Raw genomic sequence first — 17,359 nt, forward strand, 5'->3', positions numbered from 1 at the left:
AAAAGCTATCCTTAAAATGCGATAAGAAGACCATGTTCAGGATGCTACGGCTAAAAAAACGACACATTTCCGGAACAAATCCCGCACACCGGGTTGACATGTTTTCGTTTTATTTCATATGTTTTTATCACCGAACCGGAACAAAACGTTCTATTTTCTTGCTCCGTTTTATTGTTCCCAAACCAATACAAACACTTTCCAACCTTAGCAAATGCTATACCTGAGCGAAAAAAAAAACTCGTGACGTCTGGCCATATGGTCTCGAACATGAATGTAATGTAAATACAGGAGTAAAACTTTTCAGATCAGGCTTCAAAAATTTAACGTGACTAAGTTATTGAGAGCATGAATGACTTGGGTTTTCACAGTTAACTTTTTTAGTTTGAATTGCAAATATTCAAATCCTACTAATTAAACTACAGCTCGTAAAACAATGATATTCTAAGCTCAGAATAAAATATCGTTCAAATAATGATTTGACAATCAAAGAATCTTTTAAGAATCATAAAAAGTCAATTATCTCAGCTAAAATCCCTATTTTGAAATATTTCAAACAAACGAAAGTTCAAGAAATGTTGGTATTTTACTTTAGAAACATGATTGTATTGCTCTGACACATAAGTCAGCAATTAACCAAAACACAAATTTACCACCTTTCCAGCCTAATTTCATTACATTCCAAAAATAATAACAAAAGAAAAACAGAAAAGGTAACCAACCCATAAACACTTCAATCACTTTCACAGTATTACCAAAAGCATCCATTGGATATTGGTATGGTAGGGAATAAACGTAGAAAAATGACCAAACGAGATTGATTCCAACCATTGTTGACAGCAAGACAAAGGATCCACTTTCTAAGTGATTCATTCGATCTGATTTGTAAGGCCTGTAATGTGAATGATGCCATAGGCATAACAAGAGAACGGGTAGCACTGTTACCATACGAAAGATGTAGTTTTGCCAGTAAACGCACACTAAGGCGATTATTAGACGTCGGCCAGCCACAACTCCATCCCAAAGTAAGATCGGTTCTTCTTTTTTGCTCATTCGTCGACGAAACGGTGCCTCGTACATAGACAATAAAATTTTCGCGTCTGGCTCAACTATATCGTCTGTTTCTCTGGAGAAACGTTTCCATAGATAAAAGATGACAGAGAACGGTGGAAACAAGAAGCAGATGAGAAACTTATTGATTGTGATCTCTTTGTTTTGAAGCCAGCGTGTGGTGAAATAAACGTTGAACGGGAAAGGAGCAGCCCATAAAACCAAGAATACCATACAAGTTATAGTCCAATTATTGAAATATGCAGCATCTCCTTTGACGAGAAGGACCAGTTCATCATTTTGTACGAACGTCCATGACGTCATCACCAACAAAAAGGTCACGATGCTTGTGTACCCGATCAAAACGATTCGAAGGATGAACTTTTTGCAACGCATGACAAACGGAATGGAATCTTCGTTTGGTTGACAGCATGCCGTCAAGGGAACGTGTCGGAAAATGTAGTGGTAGAGGACCATTAAGAGAATAGCAAGCAAGATAACAACTGGATAAATTAACACTTTGTGGATAAAGAGTTTATGCATGTCATCCATTCCATGAAAGAAACAATATGAGCTCGAAAAATCCTCGAAATTTACTTGAATTGTAAATATGGAAGACAAAAGATGACGCCACCAGTCATTTTTCGTGGTCATGTGATCTGAAGGTTTTTCAATATCGATCAGAAGTTTGATCTGATAAAAGTTGAACAAGATTTTGATCATTCCGAAAAAGACAGTGCAAGTACCGGCTTTTTCCTTTTCTTTTTGCTCGGATGTTGGTGTAGATTCATTGGGTTGTGATGAAACTTCTTCATCTAATTCTGCTGTCTGAATGTCATCTGGATTGAATTCGTTATGTATGAGTGGTTCGTTTTCAGAAGATACATCTGGATGTGACAGAGCAGATTGAAACGACTCTGATCCTGTCGGTGAGGTTGATCCTGAAGAAGACGGTCGGGAAGATCGGGGAGTTTCAGTTGCTATGATTTGTTCATCTTCGTCGCACGTATCGCTATTTTCCTTACAGCTTCGGCATAGAACTCTACAGCATGGGAACAAATTCCAGAGGTCTTGAAAATATGCCACCAGGATGAATAACAAAAAAGCAGCAATACCGAATAATACCCATGTCAAAATCTGATGAGTACATTCTTCATTTGGTATACATTTACTGTCAAAGAAGTTTACGTAATGGTTGTCATGGCATTGGCCGCAAACCGGACCAGTACGTCCATTAGCACAACTATCGATACCGGCACATTTGTCACCTACTCCACAACAGTAACCTGACTTACACTGAATGAATTTGACGATTTCATTTTGCACAAAACCCCAAAAGTTCGGTCGACTGGATATTCGTTTCATTCCTGTACATTGACCCCCGTAAGGACATGGACGGCATTGAAATGGCTCTATATGTGATTTAGAGTTGTTAAAATGCATAAATCCGGCCTGTTCAGTGTATTTGTCTTTCGGACAATGTTCACAACTTAAGAAAATCTCTTGGGCGTTGTTCACTTTTGCGTTCTTAGGACATTCAAATTTCAAGGCTGATACAGATTTGCTCAACTCTGTGTTGAAAATGTCAATATAACCTTCCGTTGCTTGAACAATGACGTGTAAATTTTTCGCTGTGAGAGTTGGTCCGTTGATCTCAAACGCAGTGGCAAATTTTGGTAGATTTCTATCAGGTGTTGTAATGTTCACATTAGACAAAAAAACTGTTTTCTTTGAAGTTCCTGTAATACGGAAAGTTCCGCATGTCTCTGCGTTATTTCTTACGAAAACCGAATCATAAATTTTGACACTCACTCCTTGGCTATCTATCGCACCAGCCTGGAAACCTGACTCGTCATTTTGAGTTATGTTTGTTGCTTTGTTGTCCGTAAAGTTACAGTTATGTAAAATCAATTGCCCTTTACCGTTAACCGACATTCCGCCACCGCGACCAGCTGTGTTATTGAAGAAATTACACGAATGAAGGTAAATTAATTGGAAATCCATGACGACAATGGGTCGATAAGAGTTTGTGAAATGAGTTACTGTCATTGAAATTTTGTTACAGGTTGTACATTTTAGAGTTGGTGACTGAACATTTTCAAAAATATTATTGTGCATAACGGTATTGTTAATATTTCTCAACCACAACAAGGTCCCGTTTTTACTGGAATAATTCATAGATGAGATTTTGTTACCTTTGAACGTAAATGTGCTGACATGAGCAAAAACAAAAACACCAGAATAACACCAGAGTTTGTTGAAAATAGAATTCGATATAGTCAGGTTACCGATATGAGAAGCAGCAATTATTTGTGCGCCCATCACCTCTTGGAATGGAGCTGAAGTGTCGGTTATGGTCAACTTCACCAATCTTGTCCATTTTCATAAATCCCAAGCTCCCAATTCCGCAAGAATCGCCAATTTCCCCACACATTATATTACGAGCATAAAATCGATCGAAATTTTGAAGATCAATAGCATAGTTTTTCCGAGTTAAAAACCCTGTAACTGAACAGTCAATCAAAGTCAACGTACCTCGATCATTCAATTGTAAATGTAATGAGTAAAATTCGGTGGATGTTGCAGTGACATCCCAATAAACTTTATATTCTGGTCCAGTTGCTATGGGCACTAAAGGAACCACATCACTCATCCCATGATCAAGTAGTACATTGTTTAAAGTCACCTTGACATTAAATTGAACTTCACCACTACCTCCGTCGATATACGAGATATCCTCTTTGTAGTCCCCAGAAACGTCTGTCCACTTTGAGTTACTTAAATTGATATCACCACTACTGTTTGAACCAGAGAATCGCAAGATTGTCAATTTCTTGAAATTGATACCATCTATATAAAGACAAGGTGGATGAGTGAAGCCAAACATTGGTTGCGCTCCCCTATTGCTAGCGATAATTGGATTTGATGGCGACCCTTGTTGCTGCACTAATGTTAAAGTGCGTATCTTTGGGTTGATGAAGATAGTGACATTATTAAAGTATGGTACAGTTTGGTTACCATCGATTACAAGTTTAAGGTTCATATCAACTTCGTAAGGGAAGGCTGTGAAAACATGAAGCAGGGTTTGACATGGTGTAGTTTCGTTTTCACAATTGTTACCAGGGTCATGCCCGTATTCCGATAAATACATTGTCTTATTGGTTGAAGCCTCAAATCGGTCTATAAAGATGAAAAAAATAGAAAGATATATAGGTTACGTCGCCATTTTTGGAATGTATATTTTTGCACCAAGGTATCCATGATATACACGTTTTATTTAGAATAGAACAAGCTATATTATTATAAGAACATAAGTTCGATGGCCAAGATATTAAAAACAAGTTACAAGGCTTTGTGCGGACTCTAAAACACCCTAAATACTGGTGAAAATAAAAACATGTTAAGAACATTTTCAGGCCTAAAATTCGAAAAGCTTAAAACATCCGAAGTTTTCAAAAATTTTGGATGTTTTTATAAAACAGCCTGTAGCCCTAGCTATGAATGCCCCACAGCGCTTATGGCCCAGAGGAACCCTGGATTAAACACTTCCATTTGTCGAAGTTAAACCAGCTTATTACATAATTTAAAACACGTGAATCAAAAATAGCAAGTCAAAAGTAACAACATATTTCTTTGAATGAATATTTTGGCCTAACGCCTATGAGCCCTAAGCCGGCCCTAAGATACTACGCCAAAATTCTCTAAGATTCCACTGACGGCTAATGCTAACAGGATGGGTCCCGACTAGTCATTTGGAGAGAGAGGGTCCAATTTTTTGGAAAATATGTGTGGGCGACGAAGAAAATTTACAGGGCTTTTTACCAATTGGCATTTAAATTCATAAATTATTACAAAGTGTGTCAGCTTTTCGTATTACAAAGTACGTCGATTTTTATTACAAATTGTGGTAGGTCGATTATATTACAAAGTGTGTCAGTTTTTATTATAAAGTGCGTTAGTACAACGTTATTAAATTGGGGAGAAAAACAGTTTTTGTGGTTTGATTTGGTCTGTTTAAAGTTGTTCTAATGTTCATAAGTATGGTCTGCAAAAAAGAGAATGGTTCATACCGGACGCCCCCCTCCCTTTTGAAGAGGCCCACATAAAACTATAACCCCCTAAAAATCACTACAATGCTTTTCGACTTTATGATATAAATTTGGAATAAGATTTTCGGCAGGTCACAGAAAAGAGTTTATGACAACATGTTCATGATGACAATAAACCCTGGGGGGAGTACTAGGGTTAGCGAATGAGGGGTATGTGCGGACGGGACCTCCGAAAACTGACCCTTAGAGAGACTGATTTTTCCTGAAAAGGTGACCCTTAGAGAGACTTTTTGAATTTTTTTTTCGATTTTTGAAAAAAGTCATACCCTTAGAGAGACTTTATTACAATTTTTTTTTGATTTTTGAAAAAAGTCATACCCTTAGAGAGACTTTATTACAATTTTTTATCTGGAAATAAAAAAATGTCCTAAAAATCCTGAATTTTCCGACCCTTAGAGAGACTAATTTAAAACTTTCTGATTTTTCCGACCCTTAGAGAGACTTTGAAAGGTGAGAAAACCGACCCTTACCGTCCGCACATACCCATCATCCATTTTTGCCTAAGTACCCCCCCCCCCCCCGGGCAATAAACGTAACAATTTACGTTTTGCAGTATTTTCAGTTTTTGTCTTACAACTATGAATCTTGGTTTTTCATAGAATATAAGCAATCTTGAATCTTGGCTTTTGCATTTTATTGTAACGAAGCAATTATTCACTTTGACTATTTCTTCTGAGACCATCGTAAAACAAAACAATTTTATTGTTAAGGCCAAGTAAAGACTCAACCCCAAAAAAATTTGCAATAATATATTTTATGTTTCATTTCTAGTTTGGGTCTCACACCCAAATTATCAATAATATTATTAATGCAATTTAAAAAAAACTTACCATGACATGTCAATGCACATTGAGTACTTGATGTCAAGTAAAAAATGCACCAAAATAAAATCAAAATCGATATTGAACGATATTTTTCAAACATCTTGTACTCAGAAATATATCATCATCGTCTTGACAAAGAAATTATATCAGAGATTTCAGTTTAGTTTGAAAAGTGTTTACACCAAAAGATTTCACTATAAGGACTAAACTAATCAAGACTTTTGGTATTTTTTCTAGGAATTTCCCTTTATTAATACAAAGGATCAGAATTGATCACAATAAGAAATGTACAGATAGAAGTCTGTCAAACATGTCAAAGCTTGTTTGTATTTATTTCTTTTCGTATGATCTGTATTTGGACTTTGTACATCGAGAAACAACAACAATAACAAAGACGAGTCATGTCTCATCTCACTAAATACTCTTTTTTAATAAGAACGTCTAAATTTTGGCTGAAGCTTAAACGATTAAACAATACACCCCTGTGTCACAGACCCACTGGGACCTCATCCCCACTGGAAAATTTGGCCCCCGGTTGGAAAATACCCCGGAGTTTCAGTCCTACTAGGAAATTGACATTGATTTCATCCCCACTCGAGGGATTCAATCCCCTTTTACCTAATTATTTTCAAATATTGGATCAAGTACGTATTGGATCCCTTTTTAGATGCAAAATTACATAACTATATACTGTATAGAAGAATCACACCTAAATTCACAAACGAAATCTTTGCTTGACCCATTTCAATCACTTCAGGGGAAAAAAGCTAGACTGCACTGTAAGGGTATTCAACTTGGCGAAAAATGCACTGTAAGAGAGTTCCACCGGGGCTGTGAGACAGGGGTGTAACAATAACCATTCAACGATTCTGATGTTCATAAACCCTCTAACGCCTAAATAACTTTTAATGAAAGTTGAATTAATTGCCCCCGCAGGAGCGCAGCGACGAGGAGGCACTCATAGTTTCACGCATAGATATTGGACTGGAATCTCGAAATTTTGTTGTTTTTTTGTTTTGTCGCGCAAGCATCCCCGTAGTTAGTCTCTTCCGTAAATGTTCGGTTTTTAGTAGTATGCGTATTTTCATATTACGTTATATGCTATTACCATTATTACGTATTACAATTTATTAGTTTTGAAAAGCTGAAGCGAGTGTTATAAATGCAAATTATTTATAACAGTGTATGATATAACACGAATTACAATATTACTTGTGCAAATCAAAACAAACAAAATGGCAGACTGGTTATGATGATGAGCTGATTGACTGGAAAAAGTGTTTTGTATGTCAAGTTTTGTTTCTTGTCTTCGAAATTGAATACTAAATACTGTAATTTAGTCAGAAGTTCATTTCAGCAATGATTTCAATTCTTTTTCTGGAATCTTTAAAGAAATTTGCTCAAGTTTTTTAATGTACGTACATTTGATATTTGATATTTTTTGTTCAAACTGTAATTTATCTTTGTCTGTTATTATATTAATAACTAGCTTTATTGTTTATAGAGCTTCTTGAGCTTTAAATACCATAATATGGTCGTAACTCGAGAAAGTCCTTCTTAACTTAGTAAAACAAGATCAAAGATACCGGCAAAGTTCAAAATGTTGAATGTATGCATATGGCCATATGTAAAAGGTTGAATCCAAAAGTGGTTGAATGAATGTTGAATGTTGAATTTCTTTTGGATTCACCTCACTTAGAGTGTATTCACTGTTTTAACATTCGTTCAACTTTACATGCGCATATTCAACTTTTTCTAAATATATAACCTATGCTCCAGTCTGGAAAGGAGGGAAATGTTACGCCAGAGCTGCGCCAACTTAACTTGGAAAAGCCAAAGGCAACAGATCTCAAATCTCAAATCTACGCCGGACATATCAGGCGCACACGTGCAATTTCCAGACTGGCCTATGCTCCAGTGTGGTTTGGTGAAATAGCTCCAATTCTGGCTTTCCAAGTTAGGAGGGACCTTCCCGAAGGCATTTAACGGTGGTTAGACTAGATACACAGACAGTCATACGGAAACACAATAAGTGAAAGTATATAGCTATAAACTCAAAAAGTCTAGCTTCCCGGAGACACGTCTCTTCATTGTCTGCGCTGCGATCATCTTAATGGCTTCGATCCTTTCAGCTTGGAGAAAAGATTGCATCACATCATGAAAAAGTACTATGCACTTGAAAAAAAATTAAAGCGCATTTCAACTTTTCTCGACTGTAAGTCTGAATAGACCACAATGGCATTCCTTTATTTTTCTTTTGACCAACAACATAGAAGATTTTGCTTGAGAAGTGCAATCACAGCGTACACAAGAGGAGCCCGGGCCTTAACTAGGATTGGTTTCTATTTCACCCAATTTAAGATGGCGCAGAACTTTTTGCTAAATTTATATATACTAGTATTGTTCTGACTATTGTTTATTAGGCAAAGTAGCAATAGAGAATTGTTGAAATATAGCAGCCAATGAAAAAAAAGCAAGCTATTTCTGATTGGTTGCCTTGTTGATTTATAGACCTTTTTTTAAAGAGGCAGCCATGTTGAATAATTATGTATTCCAGCATAAAAACAGGGACCCAGCCATGCATAATTACTGTATATAATATTTTAAAAATTATGCATGGCTGTATCATTGTTTTTATGCTGGAGTACATAATTATTCAAAATGGCTGCCTCTTGTTAAAAAAAGGTCTATTCACCGCTATATATTTTGCCTACAATCTAAGATGTCTGCGGCATTATCAGAAAAGGTCTATTGTGAATAATAATCATGACATATATTGTTGTAAGAAAGAAACTGGGAGAAAAAAACAAACAGGAGATGTGAAAACCAGTAAACTAATGATACCATAATTTTCGAAATAAATTTTTGAGAAGCTTTTCCTTAAATTTTATCAAATTATCAAGCTGCATGAATTCTTTAAGTATTGTGTTAATGGAATATAATTTTTTTTTCAAGCATATGCAGTAATCAATCATTCAATAATTAAATCAATCAACTATTCCTGATTATTTTTAATGCTTTAATCTTTAAGGCATTAAAAGCTTTATAAGTGTATGACATGATCTTCTGCGTGGGCATTTAGTGAAAGCTATGACTAGTTTATGATTATGGAAGTTCACATAGAAAACACTCGTCTTCTTCGCTACCACCGGGGAAATTATGTCAACGTAGTCGAGATATTCCCCTGAGTATGGTGTCACATAGTAGTAGAAAAAGAGTACACACTCGAAGCCCCCCTTCTCACAGACCCGGTAGGACTTTTTCAGCCAATGGGGGTAAAAGTAAAGGACTTAAACTCGATTGGGATTGATATTTCTATTTTTCTTATGATATTTGAATTCCATTGTTTTCAAGTCAGAAAATTCAGTGGGGATGGGAAGAATAGCATAATATTGGTTTAATTTTGATTCTTTTCAATGGGGACAAAATTTGGAGTATAATTTCCCATTTTCCTAGTGGAAAAGGGTCCCAGTGAGTCTGTGAGAAGGGAATGTCTTGAAACCAATAAATTTTAGCTACACCTTCGGTCGCGGTTTCTAGTTCTAGTGTGGAGTCCAAAGTGTGATGCTAAGAAATCTTTAGATTCTTCTGAAAAAAAATTCTTATAATACTATAAGATTTTGAAAATCCCATCAATGTTTATAAAAGAAGCAATCCAAAAATCCAACTCAAGCAGGAAACATCGCGTTCAAAATCAACGATACCGCAAATTGTCAAATATTTGACTGATTTGACAGTTCGTATCTGGACATGAAAATAAAGGAACAAGAACATCTTTTTTATGTCGTACAAATGACATTCTAAGACTAATTCTAATTAACCACCATTTGATTTGATGGTATTTTTTCCTATGTAAAACGATTCTCTCAATAAGAAACTTGATTTTTTTAATTAAGTCGATAAGGCGGAAGGAAGGATTTCCCTTTTTGTGGGAACTTCAAGCGAAAACTCCGGGAGTACCACATATTGTTTCTCCTTTATAAGTAAGGGAGATCGAAATTTAAAGAATGCTTCTTTCGGAACCTCGAGAAACTTCTTAGATAATACAATAGTGAAAAATTCGTCAGATTTTTGGTTTGTGATCTATAATTTCAGTCATATGAAAAAATTTAGCATGCTAAAAAGTTAAGGTAGGTTTTATCAGACAATCAATGATAACCCCTGATCAAATACAACACTGTCAGTGACCTGTAGAAAGTTCTTTGCCCAATAGGGTAAAATAGAAATTCGTCTGAAATTCAAAGCTTTCAAAAAGATTCCGGAAATTTTGGACTGTCTTTATTTCCTTTAAATTCCGCTGATTTTCTCTAAATTCCGTTTTTCCGGACTAAAAGTTCTCAATTTTCTGTCTATGACAGCGGATCTAATTTCCGAAATTCCGTCCAAAATCCACGTCTACGTCCGAAAAAAGGGCTGATTCTTCTTCTTCTTGTCTCACAGCCCCGGTTAAACTTTTTCCCACAGTGGGGATAAAATTTTCTATTGAAAACCGAATGGGGATAAAAATTCTATTGTTCTTAAGTCGAAAAATCCGTTTGGGATGGTTTTAAAGTGCATTTTTTTACATTGAATTTTGAATGGGGATGAAATCAAAGTCAATACCCCAGTGGGGATGGAATTGTAGGATATATTTCCCACTGGGGACGACATTTTGGAAAGCTGGAGTCCCAGCGGGTCTGTGACACAGGGGTGTGTTAAAGCTCTCTCAAATAGAGGGAGAATGCCAATTGGAAAGGTAATGTCTGGCTTTTAGGGATTGGAACTTGGAATCAATTATCCAGATTTTTCGAGTATATTGGGTTGGATTATGTTGGGAAAGAAAGGGAAGCTTACCGCTATTCCATCAGGTCACTGTGTAATAAACGCTTTGATTTGGCTTGTCTGATATAGCTTTTTTTCCAAATTGACCTTACTAACAGAAAGTTTCTTAGCAATCATTTATATTGGAATTATTTTTGTGTACATATGTATCTGCTTTGTGTACAAAGCTTGGCCTAAAAGATAATCCTGTAATTATTCTTATGTTTCAGTTGAATCACATGATTTTGTAATCAAACCACAAAACCGCTCTCCTTGTGGAGATTTTTTTCCTACCCATTGCTTCGTCTATCCAACATTTCGTGAGCTTTTGTTCGTTTAAAATTTCCCAGAAAAAATGTACAATACGTCACTTTTGGCATTTGATTTCTTAAAAACAATTTTATTTTCATAATAGATCATCAATAGATAGATGTCTCGTACTGACAGTACTAACAAACTTTTATAACTTGTTGTAGAGAGATCTTGATAAGAATGTTTTTGGTTGTAATTTGCTTTGCCATTTTCTTGATACCTAACATTGGCTGTACGACAACTTGTTCAGGTATGGTAATCAGTTCTTTATTTACGACCGTTTCTTAACCCTTTAAGTGCCACAGTCATTTTTAAAGAAAATCGCTATTTCAAACTTTGAAGGCTTATATCTCCAGATCTAGAAGGAGTTAAAAGCTTGTTCATAGCTCGTTGGATAGCTTAGAGTCTCATCTTTCTTTTAGGCGCCTTTGGCGGAAAATTGAAGCATCCAGCGTGCAGCAGCACGGACCTGCCTGAATGATAAAAAGTTGCCCAGTGGTAAAACTTCAAATTAATTCGCTGGAGGACAGAATCAAGTAAAGCAAGGTCAAATTTGGAGGTTCTTGGATCACTAGTTGACCAAAAATGGTCAAAAAACGATCAAAATCTGAAAAAAGTAGATTTTTGTCAAATCTTTGCATTTTTTTTGACTTTTTGGCTTAAAATCTCGCTGGAAAGACTTACTTTTGATTGTTTTTTTGCTTGATAATGGAGCCCAATTCAATTCCTACAAGTCAGACCAAAAATGACGATTTCTAACTCAAACTGGGCATTACAGGAGGGCTTTACCCTCCTACATAGCCCATGTTTGATATATACGACATTGCCACTTAAAGGGTTAATTACGGAGAAAGATTTTAGCATCAAATTTTGAATTAATAAACAATTTCCTTTTTCATGGATTAAACCAAGAATTAAACTTCAAAAAGAAGCATTTTTAATAAGAACAAGTAAACTTGAGGCTTGGTTTCTTTATATTTTCCGTGATTCCAATGTTCTTAAACTGTTCTTGATACATACATACTTTCCATACTTTATTCACTTGATTTAAAAGAGGCTTAAACCTCCACTATTGTGTGAGTCCATTCTGATTATGAAACTGAAACTTGGATAATTTTTTATTTCTTCAAAATCTTGTCAAATTTATATACGGCTTGATAACATTTCTGCGGGCCGGACAACTATTCCGCCGGCTGTAGAACTATTTGGACAGCCAAATTTCAGGTGGATTCTGACCCTGACCTTTTACCCTGATACTGTTCTTATGAAATTATTCTTGTGAAAAATTTTGTAATGAGACAGGGGTGAGTTATGATTGTAATTCAAGAACACGTCTTGAATGTGTATTTTTTTATTTGAAAATATCTTTAGTCATTCTTTTTTCAGATCTGTCCAATACATCTATCAACAAGACTGTATACTTATCAAAATATGGAAAAGATATAGATGGATGTGGAAAAAATGAAAGTCATCCATGTCATACACTGGCCTATGTATTCCACCACAGTTACGACAACGATACCAATTTGAGAGTGTTACTGGTTGGTGGGGAAACAGAACCGTATGATTATTCGGCGCAGAACTTCTACATCAAAGATAAAATAACAACTTTATCTTTAGAGCCAACCCCTGGTTCAAAACGTCGACCCAAGATAATCAACAAGGGCCAAATTACTGAAACTTTATTTGGATTTCCACATCCACCCTGTTTATACATCGATAACATTGATTTTGAGTATCTGACAATGGTTAAATGTTCTGGCTCATCCAACAAAACTGGTGAAATATCAATCAGTAATTCCAAATGGAGTAAAGTTCAAGGAGACCGCAATATGAACAATATCATTTCTGAGTGGAGCGAAAGGTGAAGTGAATTATTCCATCAACGTGAAATTAACCGATGTCTTGTTAGACAGTGACGCTATGACGGCTGTACCGCTAGTTGCTATGGTGACAGATCCTAAGGATGGAGGACATTGGGATATTACGGTGTTAAGAACTGAGTTTTCCTGTGTTGGGTTATTTATGAAGCTCAACAATGGCTCATTTCAACTCATTGACTCTTCAGTAACTGGTACGGTGATGAACCAAAACTTTTTTATCCAACTATCAAATTTTGATAGGTTTTATGCTAAAAATATGACGTGTGGTGATGATGTATGCTCATCTGGAAATTGGGGTTACATGAAAATTGACCATATCAGTAAAGTCACAATTGTCAATACCTCTGAGCCATTTATATATAATATAAACTCAAACGTAATTCAAGTGACCAATGTTGACTATTTGAATGTCTCTAATAATAATTTCTCAAGATTATATTCCTACTCTGGAGTCCTTGTATTTTCTGACATTCAAAATTTGATTTTTAATCGAAACACTATAACATCAATGACGAAGTTTACGTATAATAATGGTGCGTTTTTATGGTTAAAGAGAATCAACCACACTTTGATGGACTTTACAACTTTCGACAATGTTCAAGCACCTACTATCAAGTGCACTGATTGCAACGCGTTCAATATGTATAAGACAAATTTTACCAGTTCTTACTGTCCTATCAACATTGTTGGCTTTCAAAATATTAACGTAGACTCGTGTCATTTTTTCAACAATACTGCAGGTCGTGGTGCAGGTATGTCTGTAAATGGTGATGGAAAGTTGGTTTTAAAGAATTGTAATTTTACCGAGAACAAAGCACTCTTTATGGAAAGTTATTATAACTCTGGTTTTCAAGCAGGAGCTATTGATAGCGTCGATGCTAATATTGACATCAGTAATTCTGTTTTCCTATACAATAACGCTGAAACAAGTGGCACTTTTCGTATTACAGGGGATCACTTTAAAACAGTGCGTTTGTCTAACGTAAATATTACGACGCCAGATAAAGATATACCCAAATTTGCCACCGCTTTCGAGATAAACGGACCAAATCTTATAACAAAAGGTTTAAAGGTGGTGATTCAAGCATCAAAGGGTGACATTGATATTTTCACGACGCATTTCAACAAATCATTATCTGAACTGATGTTCCAATGCCCTAAGAACGCACAAGTCAACAATGCGGAGGAGATTTTTTTCAGTTGTAAACATTGCCAAAAAGACAAATACACAGAACAGGCTGGATCTTTACATTATCACATGCATAACAATACCATGCCGTACCGTATTTCAGAGTCATTCAAATGTCATGCATGTCCTTACGGGGGTCAATGCACAGGAATGGAACAATTATCCAGTCGACCGAACTTTTGGGGTTTTGTGCAAAACGAAATCGTCAAATTCATTCAGTGTAAGTCAGGTTACTGTTGTGGAGTAGGTGACAAATGTGCCGGTATCGATAGCTGTGCTAATGGACGAACTGGTCCGATTTGCGGCCAATGTCATGAAAACCATTACGTAAACTTCTTTGACAGTAAATGTATACCAAATGAAGAATGTACTCATCAAATTTTGACATGGGTGATCTTTAGTGTAGCTGCAGTTTTAGTGTTTCTTGTTGTCGCCTATTTTCAAGACCCATGGAGTTTGTTCCCTTGCTGCAAACTGTATATTTGTAAGACTTGTAAAAATATTGACTCTGATACTCATGAAGGAGCAGAAAGAGAATCTTTATTGACCCCTTTACTCGATAACGATGATAGCCATCAGATAGCTGACAAAAGTTATGAAGGCACAAGCGATGCTAGAAATAACAAAGTCAACAAGAAACATGAACGGGATCATCATAGTAGCAATAAACCAAAGCAAACAACAGTCATTTTCGGCTTCATCAAAATCCTATTCAACTTCTACCAAATCAAACTTCTGATCACCATTGAGAAGCCTTCGAGACACCTGCATCAGAAGTATGAATGGATTCGACAAATCTTACCGACAGTTTTCAATCTTCGAGTCACTATCGAGGATTTCTCTACATCGTTCTGTTTTCTACTTGGCATGGATGACATTTGGAAACTCTTCATCCGATATGTTCTTCTGTTCCTTGTTTTGATCGTTCTCGCAGTCCTTGCTATACTTGCTTACCATGGATTCAACTTTTTGTTTTATCGTGAAAAGAAAACTAGAACACCAGAAGTCGACTTACCCCCGGATGACACTTTCACTTTTGATATTCGCTGCAAAATATTTCTTGCTCGAATCGTTTTTATCGGGTACACAAATATCGTGACCTTTTTGATGGCGATGACGTCATGGGCGCATGTAAAAGACGATGAACTGGTCCTTCTCGTCAAAGGAGACACTGGATATTTCAACGCTTGGACTATAACTTGTATGGTATTCTTGGTTTTATGGGCTGCTCCTTTCCCGTTCAACGTTTATTTCACCACACGCTGGCTTCAAAACAAAGATATCACAATCAACAAGTTTATAATCTGCTTCTTGTTTCCACCGTTATCATTGTTGCTATGTAAACAAGCAGACGATGAAACACAAATCGATGAGCCAAAAGCTCCTTATTTATTGTCCATGTACGAAGCGCCGTTTCGAGCAAAAGAGAGTAAAGAGGATAAAAGAATTTTGCTCTGGGACGGTGTTATTGCATTTCGCCGCTTCCTAATAGCTGGAGTATGTGTCTGTACATGATTATATATTCCGTATGGTTACAGTCTCTCCCATAATGCTCATTCTTTTGTATCCATATAATTGCTCGAGTCACCTTACAAACAAAATGGAGAACCATCTTGTGGACCTGTATCTTTTTTTTACTCTCAACATGGTTGGGTTTTTATTTGCTTTTTTCTATGTTATTCACTACCATATCCAAAAAACCCGATGGAGTACATTTCGTGATGTGTAACATGGATGATATTGGCCTTGGATTTGTTATGTTTCCCTTTTGTGGCATTTCTAGTTATTGTATGGGGAAACTATTTTAAAACTTTATGGAAACCAAAATAGTAAAATAATAGTTACCTGCTTGATGAAAAACTTAAATGCAAGCCCCGAGCTTGTTGTAAGCTTGATATTTTTTTAATTTAAGTTATATTTTTGTGACTGCACTATCTTTTTAAGCTCTGGTTTAGAGGGGGATCCAACGAACCAAAATTAGTTGTTAGAATAATCCGATATTTAAGGGACCAGAAATATTTCTCGAATTAAGAAATATTCTAAATTACAGAGAGTATTTGAGAATATTTTCCACGCTTGAAGGATCAATTGCCATTGTTCGATTGTATAGACGTGGTGGGAGCCGAAAAAAGAAGAGAGTTACAGGGCACACAAAAGCAAGAAAGAGAGACTCGGGAGAAAGACAGGGGAGTGAGTCGAAGGGAGGACAAAAATAAATAAAAAGAAAAGAAATGAGAAAGCAGCGCAATGCGCAAACATTTGCGGGACCCGCGGAGGGTCGTTTCAGTGTGGTTCGATCAACTGTGGGAGAAAGAGGCTTCGGACAGACACCCTGTGCTTCGCTTCGACTAGGCCTGGGGTTAATCTGGCCAAACGAGTACCATGGAAAAAAAGACCCTACATTTCAACCCCAAGGACGGATTAGCCCCTCGGCGCTCTTAAGAAAAAAATTTGACTCCAAAAACATCCCTGGATTTCGACTTGAGCAATAGAATTTTTTATCCCATGGAATTTCAATAGATTTCGATACCCATTGGCTTTCAATAAATCTCTATCCCCAGGGGATTCTAGAGAACTGCGGGGGGGTTGTAAAATGTTATATTTTGTCGATAGAATGTGAACAATTACCTCCTCAAAGATTACCAAGCAATTTGATTCCAACTTTCGGACAAGGAGAAAGAAAACAATGAAAGGGGAAAGGGACTTATTAACTCCGATAGGAAAATTAAAAGCAATATTTATTACCACACTCCTAAGCTTTTCGATCTTTTGAGCTGATTTTTACCATAAAAAACATCATCGGAAAAAGATGAGTACGGGGGGTTAATAACGATGCAATTGTATTTTTTAGGAGGGGGAGAGACATATTAAAAAAAAATTAGGGCTTAAGATAACTTTTTATAACATTTTTATTCATAAGCACATGATTGACGATTGGGTAAACCAAACCTAGGGAAGGGCAAACGGAACATTATTGTGCGACGAAGGGGATAAATACAGAAGAAAAGAATGGGAGGAAGAAATTTTTGAAAAGTGGGCACAGTTAGAAGCTAAGTGAAAATCCTCCTGGAAAGGAATTTTACCACATTTCTACAAGAAGTTGAGTTTCCCTTCTCTTACTTCGCATAAAACACTCAATCTCGGGTTAAAAGGAGAGGGGAGTGCGGCACAACATACGTCATATAGCAAACATGT

The 17,359-nt window shown here is 36.4% G+C and overlaps 2 protein-coding genes across 2 annotated transcripts; one reads left to right on the forward strand and one right to left on the reverse strand.

The window, feature by feature from the left end:
- Positions 1-362: 362 nt before the first annotated feature.
- On the reverse strand, positions 363-6,206 carry LOC136811581 (uncharacterized). Its single transcript, XM_067068208.1, has 2 exons — positions 5,987-6,206; positions 363-4,227 (listed from the first exon to the last, which is right to left on the reverse strand). The coding sequence occupies exon 2, from the start codon at positions 3,367-3,369 to the stop codon at positions 589-591; it is 2,781 nt and encodes a 926-aa protein (XP_066924309.1). The 5' UTR covers positions 3,370-4,227; positions 5,987-6,206; the 3' UTR covers positions 363-588.
- A 5,000-nt stretch (positions 6,207-11,206) lies between these two features.
- Positions 11,207-15,697, forward strand: LOC136811582 (uncharacterized). Its single transcript, XM_067068209.1, has 2 exons — positions 11,207-11,342; positions 12,479-15,697. The coding sequence occupies exon 2, from the start codon at positions 13,016-13,018 to the stop codon at positions 15,677-15,679; it is 2,664 nt and encodes an 887-aa protein (XP_066924310.1). The 5' UTR covers positions 11,207-11,342; positions 12,479-13,015; the 3' UTR covers positions 15,680-15,697.
- The last annotated feature ends 1,662 nt before the right edge of the window (positions 15,698-17,359 follow it).

Source organism: Clytia hemisphaerica, unplaced genomic scaffold (genome assembly GCF_902728285.1).
Source record: "Clytia hemisphaerica strain Z4C2 unplaced genomic scaffold, Clytia hemisphaerica genome assembly, whole genome shotgun sequence".
NCBI lineage: Eukaryota > Metazoa > Cnidaria > Hydrozoa > Leptothecata > Clytiidae > Clytia > Clytia hemisphaerica.